The sequence below is a fragment of the Octopus bimaculoides genome, chromosome 1 (genome assembly GCF_001194135.2).
Source record: "Octopus bimaculoides isolate UCB-OBI-ISO-001 chromosome 1, ASM119413v2, whole genome shotgun sequence".
Taxonomy (NCBI): domain Eukaryota; kingdom Metazoa; phylum Mollusca; class Cephalopoda; order Octopoda; family Octopodidae; genus Octopus; species Octopus bimaculoides.
In genome coordinates, this window is record NC_068981.1 from 193,371,544 (window position 1) to 193,381,024 (window position 9,481).

General features: G+C 37.6%; 1 protein-coding gene across 1 annotated transcript in view; it reads left to right on the forward strand.

The window, feature by feature from the left end:
* Nucleotides 1-488, forward strand: part of LOC106882108 (protein mono-ADP-ribosyltransferase PARP15) — a 3,542-nt gene extending 3,054 nt beyond the window's left edge. Inside the window, exon 3 of the mRNA XM_014932669.2 lies at nt 38-488. Coding sequence (XP_014788155.1) covers nt 38-306 — 269 coding nt within the window. The 3' untranslated portion in view covers nt 307-488. The remainder of the gene's footprint in view (nt 1-37) is intronic.
* Nucleotides 489-9,481: the final 8,993 nt, after the last annotated feature.

Sequence of the window (9,481 nt, forward strand, 5' to 3'; positions counted from 1 at the left end):
TATATATATATATATATCCATTTCTTTCTATTCTTAGCCACAGCATTCGGTGAAGGTGTTTATTTTGCCAGAGACATCCAATATTCTGCAAATGATGTCTATTCTACTCCTGACCATCACGGAATAAAGAAAATATACAAATGCAGTGTTCTTGTGGGAAGAATGATGCAAGGACAACACGGATTAAAAGTTTTACAGGATTCTTACAATTCTGCTGTTAATAATATTCGAAGACCCAGTATTTATGTTATTTTTCATGACTCTCATGCATATCCTAATTACTTGATTACATTCTCTAATCACTGAATATAACTGGAATTCATGAAACACATATAATGTGAACAGGAATATATTTAAGAAAAGAAAGACAAAGCAAAAAAAAAAAAGTAGGGGAGAGAAAATAAAGGAAATTCTCTAATTCTAGGTGCAATCCCATGGTCTTTTCTAAGAATAAAACTATTCAATATAATATTTTTCTATCATTCACACAGTATTGTTGTCGTTTTTTCCTTTTTTTACTTTAGAAATAATTATTGCTAAATATTAAAATACATGAAGGTGCATGGCTCAGTGGTTAAAGCATCAGGCTCACAATCATGAAGTAATGAGTTCAATTTCCAGGCCAAGCTGTGTGTATGTTCTTGAGCAAGACACTTTATTTCCCAATGCTCCTTGTTCAGTAAGCTGAAGCAATGAGCTGCCACATCACTGGTGCCAGCAAGATACCAAAATCACAACACAGATATGAAAGATTCTGGCAATGGTGTTGTGCTTAAAGAGTTTGCTTCTGAGTCATGTAGTTTCAAGTTGAGCCCCACTGTGTAGTCCCTTGGGCAAATGTTTTTACTATAGCTCTGGGCTGACCAAAGTCTCTCAGCTGGATTTAGTAGACTGAAAACTAAAAGACGTTCACTGTGTGTGTGTGTGTGTGTGTGTGTGTGTGTGTGTGTGTGTGTGTGTGTGTGTGTGTGTGTGTGTGTGTGTGTGTGTGTGTGTGTGTGTATCGCCTTTTCTTGACATTGCATTGTGGATGGAAATGAGTGTCACTGTCATATAAGCAGTGTCCTTCATTTCCAATCTTCCATGAAAACATGTCTAGTCATGGGAGAAACATGTTACCCTCTTTGAAAGCAGAGGAGGGTTGGTGACAGGAAGAGCATCTGGACATAAGGAATCTGTCTCAATGAATTCCATCTGATCTATGCAAGCATGGAATAGCAAGAATATTCTTTTTATCTTCAAGAGAATTTCAGAAATTTCTTATTTGTAATAATATTATGAAAACGGCCATTTTTTGTGATTAACTTCCAAATCACAGAACCCTGAGCATTTAAGAGACCAAAACTTGAAACTAAGCTGCTTCCCTGACATGTCAGACCTATTTGGAGAATTATAAAAATCCTGGCCACAATAATCTCCTCTCTCTCCCCTCAAAGAGGAGACTTTCATTCAATCATTAAAAGAACTGATCATTCTAAAGCCATCAGCAAAACTGACAAACATAAAATGGAGAATGAGTGCCAAACTAGAAAGAATTCTCCACAAAAGCTGGAAGTATGAAACAGCAGCAAAGTGTTCAGTGAAGTCTATGAACAAAGTGATGTGCATTCATTGCCCATCGTGTATTCAGATTGAAAAGTTTTTTTGTTGATTTATTGATTACAAAGTATTGATTTCATTGAAAGAAAAACTACAACAGATTCGTGTGACTAACAGCAGCTACTAAACAACTAATGTGAATGTCCCTATTTTAAGCAGATTCAGTTTATAAGAAATCCTAAAATTGCTGAAGAATAAAACAAAGAATTTCCTGTACAACTGAAGCAGGTTTTATTTTTTCATCTAAGGCTGGAGATTGCTGCATGATGTTGCAAGATGCTCCATGTTACTACATGTTGTCAGGTTTGAAGCCATCACAAAATGGTTGATTAGTTAGTTTTGTTATTGCAGTAGCAATCATATCATAGAAGAGTTACTCTGCTTGTTTATTACCACAGAAAGCTGCTAAACAGACTTTCAAATATATTTCATGAATGAGAAACTCATGAAATAAATTTCAAGTGAACTGAACTGTTTTTGTGTTGATTAACCCTTTCGTTACCAACCTGGCTGAAAACGCCTGTAGATCTGTTGTACAAATGTCTTGTTTTCATAAGTTTTGAATTAAAATCTTCCACCAAACTTTAGTCACAATTTATGTTCCTAACACTAGCTTAATGATAACTAAGTTATTTTACTAAATTCTTTGTTATATTTAAAATTGATTGAAAGAAACACAGAACATCTCAAAATAAATGCAGTAATGAAAGGGTTAATGAAGAGAAGGACTCAATACTGACAAGGAGTTGCTTCAGTTTCAACTTTGGGCCCCAGAACAAGTCATTTGTGAGACAAATACAACTCCACTATCACAAGAAGTTCACATCGAAGGGAGATAAGTTTTCAAAAGAACAATAATACTGCAGTGTAAATGGAGAAACATGTAACCTGTTCTAGTTGCCGGTAGAAGAAATCTCTGACATCACAAAAAACGAGAGTAAAAATGCAAAGAAATTATATTTCTTGCAGACTTGTCTAATGTAATTAATTATATTTAATGAAATGGCAGAGAATAAGCAGACACTTATAAGAGTTAGGCAAGAAAGAAAGAGTCAATGTTTTGAGTAAATTACTGTTAAGAATGGCTGTTGTTGCCTTCACTTGGTTTCAATGTTTGATCCTTGTGGCATGTCTTATTTGTTGATGTCTCTATACGAATAGATTAGATTGAAATGTGGAACATTTATTTCCAAATTAACAACAAAGTACTTCCATAGTTTAGCAATTTGTAAAGGAAATGCAAAGAATGATTATTTTTTGGAAAATATTAAAGATGAAGAAAATAGTGACAATGGAATTCTGATGAACATAGCTATCACCAGTTTCATGAGATGATTCTGTGCAATAAAGAGGAAAATCATCATCATCATTTGCTGGCCGGTGATTCCCAACCTGGGGTCTACAAAGGTAGTACTGGTGGGGTCCATGAACTAAATTCAAAATTTCATATATATATATATATATATAATTCCAGTATAGGATAAAATCTTTATAAGAATTTATCAAGTAGTTAGCATGAAAAAACCTCATAATGGAAAAAATCCATCATTTATTCCCTGTATTTATTTATATAAGGGCATTACTATACATAAATGCCTCACGCTAATGGGTGCTTTTTATGTGCCACCAGTACAGCTGTCATTTACATGACACTGGCAACGTTACGACTATGATTTCACTCAGCTTGACAGGTCTCCTCAAGCACAGCATGTCCTCAAAAGTTTCAATCACTTGTCACCTCTGTTAGGCTCAACCTTCAAAGATCATGCTTCACTACCTTGTCCCATCTCTTTCTGGGTCTACTTCTTCCACAGGTTCCCTCCACAGTTAGAGATTGGCCCTTCTTTACACAGCTGTCCTCATCCATATGCATCACATGACCATACCAGTGCAGTTGTCTCTCTTGCACACTGCATCTGATGCCTCTTATGCTCAACTTTTCTCTCAAGATGCTTACACTCTGTCATACGTGCACACTGACATTGCACAGCAAGTGAAGCATACTAGCTTCAATTCTTTCAAGCCTACGCATGTGCTTGGTGGTCACAGCCCATGTTTTACTGCTGTGTAGCATGGCTATTCACACACAGGAATCATAGTCTGCCTTTCATTCTGTGGGAGAGGCTCTTTGTTACCAACAGAGGTGGAAGTTCTCTGAACTTTGTCCAGCCTATTCTTATTTTAGCAGCTACGCTCTTGGAGCATTCACCTCCACTGCTGACTTGTCACCCAGAAAATGGTTGCTACAATATTAATGTAAACTATAGTTGAATTCAGTTCCATTTTTATCAAAAAACTTTTCTGTAAAGTTTATCAAGTTTGCAAGAAATACAAGTACAAAGATAGATTAGGTTCAAATGCTGTGGGTAAGGTGCTGAATTAATAAATTCACAAGTTCAAATCACACAACAAGCACAATCTAAGAGTCTTGACTTTTATAGTTTACAGGATTAGCAAGAGTTACAAACTCTACTTCACATAAACTAGACAGAGTTGTCATCATTTGGTGGGGACATGAGGAAATCAACTCTTTTAGTACATGTCTTTAAAATGTGCTTGAGTAGGTTCTATAATGTGCCATTTAATGCTGTGTTTAGTTGCTTTGCATTTTAAACTCCATGTATACTTAGAGTTATTGTAATTTGGTGGGGACATGAGGCAAAAACTAGGATTTGGAGTATAACAGTTTGAGTGAGAATGTTAAAATTTTCTGCTAAGAAGTGTAGGCACTTGTTGCTGTTGAAATGTGCTGGAGCAGATTCTATAATAGATCATTTACTGCTGTAGTTGGGTTGCTTTGAAACTCCAGGGCTGTCAATATTGATGGTGATTTAAGAACTCAACATAGATTTGGAGCTTAACTGTCTGAGGTGTTGGATCAGACTACTAAATTTTTCTGCTAAGAAGTGTTGGCACTTGTTGTTAAAATGTTCTGCGACAGATTCTATAATGTGCAATTTAATTCTGTAGTTGGCTGCTTTGTTTTTTAAACCCCAAATATACTTGAACAGAGTTCAAGTATATAGGCGCAGGAGTGGCTGTGTGGTAAGTAGCTTGCTTACCAACCACATGGTTCCGGGTTCAGTCCCACTGCGTGGCATCTTGGGCAAATGTCTTCTACTATAGCATCGGGCCGACCAAAGCCTTGTGAGTGGATTTGGTAGACGGAAACTGAAAGAAGCCCGTCGTATATATGTATATATATATATATATATATGTGTGTGTATGTGTTTGTTTGTCTGTCTGTGTTTCTCCCCCTAGCATTGCTTGACAACCGATGCTGGTGTGTGTTTATGTCCCCGTCACTTAGCGGTTTGGCAAAAAGAGACCGATAGAATAAGTACTAGGCTTACAAAGAATAAGTCCCGGGTTCGACTTGCTCGACTAAAGGTGGTGCTCCAGCATGGCCGCAGTCAAATGACTGAAACAAGTAAAAGAGTAAAAAAAAGAGTAAAAGAGAGTTGTTGTTCTCTAGTGGGGGACATCAAGAAATTAACTTCGATTTGAAATTTAACAGTTTGAGTATTTGAATGGGAATGTCAATTTGTCCTGCCAAGCAGTGTTGGTACCAGTTGCCATTAAATGTGCTGGGGCACCTATTATCTCACAGTTCACTGGTTAGCAGCAGTTACCATATTTACTTCACACTTCACTGGTGAGGAAGAGGATGGACATACAACAGATTATAGATACAACTAACCACAACAAAAAGCTATTGTTTATAAAATGATATCTCCATGGAAAGGTATGGCAAACCACCTAATATTAAGGTAAACAAATGTTTCGAAGTTTCCATGCACAGAACAAGTTTTTTTTTTCCCCTTTAGACCTAATAAAATTAGTCAGAAAAAGAAAACATAATTCTATAGTAATCCTTTTTCTGTTTTAATTAAAAATCCAAATTAGCAACAGAAAAGCATGAATAAGAGGAGGAAAGAAAATTTAAATGTTACTCTAGCTTTTATCATCATTGTCACTGTCTGCTTCACCAGCAACAGATTTATGTCTGCTTTCAATGCTGTCATGGGTTAGTTGAGTCATGATATTCTAAACTAGTTTTGTATTAAGTTATTGCCTTCCCAGTTAGGTAAGAGAACCACACCTCATACATACTATTTTCAGTGTGGTTCCAACAGCTGGAAACCCAACCTAAAACCATGCACTTTACAAATTGTGCTAGATGAATCCCATCATGGCACCACTGCCAGGGAGTGTATGATAGCCTCAGCTGAGCTGAAGAATTATCACAGCTTGATGGCACTTTGTTTTGTCACTGTAACATACACCAATGGCTAAGTGTGTGTGTGTGATAGAGAGAGAGAGAGAGAGAGAGAGAGAGAGAGAGATAAAGAGAGAGAAAGAAAGAGAGAGAACAGAACTAGAAGAATGGGTGGGAAACAAAGAAAAACATTGGAAAGAGTTATATGTTTGTTGGAGTGGAGGAGGTGAAAGTAGAGTGATGAGTGGTGGAGATTGAGAGGGAGTGATGGAGTGGAGGAGATGGAATGATGGAGTGCAGTGATGGACAACCGAAAACACACAAAGTATGATGATATGGCATTTGTGGTGTAATCCTTCTTGCGTGGATGTCTATATCAGAGAATGACGGAGATGGAAGAGATTTTAATGCAGATCACTTTGAGAATCATTTCTCCCATACACAGACGCCATGGTGCAATGAATGGTGGATTTGTTGTGTCAATCGGGGAGCAGGGGATGAGATCAGGCTGGTTGTGAATAGAACAACAAAAGCAAAACTCATCAACATTTAACAACAGATTTTAAGGGAAGGCTAAACAGGAATATATTACATTATTTACATTATTTACATTTGACAGATATTTGTCCTCATCTTGTTTGTTGTTAACACGTTTCAGCTGATATACCCTCCAGCCTTCATCAGGTGTCTTGGCGAAATTTCAAACCTGGGTTCTCATTCCTAAGGTATTTTTCGATGTTATTATTATTATTATTATTATTATTATTATTATTGAGCGAGAGAGCAGTGCATGCCATCAAAGTGACACTGGGGTAGAATATACGAAGCCCAGTATACCCATCATGACTACCCATCTGATAAGGGTACACTAGGCACATGCATCACAAACATATGTGCGTGACATGGTGATCTCATATCAAAATAAACACCGCATGTCCTCGCAGATGGGGCCCAGTTAGAATATTCTTCAGGTTGAGTAGCTCATCCCGCTCAAAAGGTCTCTGAATAAGGTTTGTTTTTTATTATTATTATTATTATTATGTTGTTTTTTTCTTCTTTCTTCAAATTTTCTTCCATTTCTTGCCGAGTGCTTTCCGTACACCTAGGGCAGAGAAACTCGTTGTATACATTCCCAGTTTACACACGCAAATTTACAGGTAAAATATGTATTTAAAAAAAAAAAAAAAAAATTCATGAATGGATGTTGTTTTCACAGCGATAATGCTCTTCTCAGTACATGAGTCGTTCCAGTTAACACGATTTTTTGCACTTCCTGTAGGGATGGTAAGCCTGTAAATTGATTGGTCGATAAATAGTTTGTTAATGTAAAAACCCCATGGCCTGACTGGAGCGTGTGCATAATTGTGATTCAAATCCCTACATCTTGAATACAATCCCTTGTTGTACAATGGAAGAGGTGAGTGTGGAGAGAGACAAGGGAGAATGATGTGAGGTTATGAAAGAGGGACAAACACACTGGGTCCCTTATCCTATATTTTTACCATTCGTGCATGATCATTGCCAGTGCTGCCGGACTGGTTCCTGTGCAGGTGGCATGTAAAAAGCACCATTTGAGCATGGTCGATGCCAGTACTACCTGACTGGCCCTCATGCCAGTGGGATGTAAAAAGCACCCACTACACTCTCAGAGTGGTTGGTGTTAGGAAGGGCACCCAGCTGTAGAAACTCTGCCAGATCAGACTGGAGCCTGGTGCAGCCTTCTGGCTCGACAGTCCTCAGTCCAACCCATGCCAGCATGGAAAGCAGATGTTAAACGACGATAATGATGGTGATGACTACTTCCATTTCAGTTTCATTCTACCATACTCCATGGATGAGCGAATCTTCTCCAGCATTGCATGGCACCAATAGTTGCACTCTTTTGGAAAGCTAAGTTCAGTTTTCCTCATTTCATCCTATCTCTTTCTTAGTCTTCCACAGGTTTTATTCACTTTGAGTGTTTGCTCATCATCATCATCATCATGATCTCTACACATCACAGTGCAGTTTTCCCTTATATAGTACTACACAGTGTGCATACGTCTTCACTTCTTTCTAGACATGTGGAAATTATGTGTGCTTGTTAGAATTTTTTAGATTTTCACATGAATGGTTCAGATCTCATCAAGCAGCCCAAATGTTGGTATGAGTACTGGCACTACAAACACATTGTGGGTCACTGTTTTATTGAATGCAGTGAGATCTGAGATCCAAATTTTCTTTATTTGGCTGTAATATTCTTTAGTGACACATGTTTTGTTACAGGTGCTATTGATATATTTTCATCCATCCCTAAATAGCACTAACGTTTGTTGTCAGATACAGGGGAAACAGTTAAATCGTTGATGGAGATGTTGTTAGTCTGGTTTAGTTTTCCCTCCTTTTCACAACCATATAACAACATTTATCTTGACCAAACTCCAACCCTACATCCTTTGGGAATGTTGTAACTGGCTCAAGGCTCTTTTTCATCTCATGCACATTCTTTGCATAAAGCTTTAAGTCATCCACAAAGAAACAATGTGTAATTTTGATATTTTAGTTTCCTTGTGAACCAGTGAGATATCCTTCAGATTTCCTTAGCATGAATGACAAGGGGTTTACAGAAAATATAAAGAACATCACGGAGAGGCTGTCACCTTGGAATATGCCTTTGTGACACTGCATTCTATCAGTGATAATACAGTCACTCATTGTGTTTAAGTTTAATATTGTGAATAAATTATCAAAATATACGGAATGTGACCGACGACCATCTACCACTCCAAGCAACTATATTTGCAAGTGAAAGATCGTCTTGAGGTCCTTCTTGAATACTCTCTCCACAATGCAGATCAAAGTTGTAACAAGATCCTGTAACACCGCACAATGCCCCAAATTTGTAACGAAATCTTATGGGTCTCCCTTTTATAAATTTTTTAAGTGAATTATGTCCCTTCTTTTCAAAAATTCCGAATTTCTTGGAGGAATTCTGGTAAAGAGAGAACGAACTACGTAACCTTTATCATCTTTATTCTCCTCCCAGATTTCATTATTTCGAAAGTGAATGTTGCTTTTAAGATGCTGGAATCGATTTTTTGTAATAGCAGTATTGATTAATGGGACAACCAGATCTTCTTGTGTAGTTTCTTGTGGGTGGCGTTACCTAAGATAACTGGAATATATCAGAACTCCAAGAAGTGTTTTCAATTCATCTACAGAAAAGGTTTCGATTTTATCCTTCCTGGCTGCAGAATATCGAAATAAAATTTCAAGAGTGAGGGGTTAATAAAGAGGCTAGTAGGGAGTAACAGTAGAAGAGGTGGAAGAGAGGAGGGCTGTGTTGGTGGGAATTGGTGAAATAATGAGAAAAGAGAATGGCCATTATTTGAGAGGAGTAAATTGACTGGTTCAATGGCTGACGGAGATTACTAAGTAGAGAAGAATGAGAGAAGATAGAGGGAGGTGGATAGAGTGATGAGGAGAGTTGATAGTCTATACTGTCTGTATTGTTCTCTCCAATGCATTCCATATTGTTCTTGGCTAATGATACATCAAGCCTCGTATGGAGATAGTAAAAAGACGCCCGTCCTCTCTTCCAGATCAGTGGCTGTCATTGCAATATTAAGATGTTCATGTCTGTAAGGAGGCGAGCTGGCGGAGACGTTAGCACGACGGGCGAAA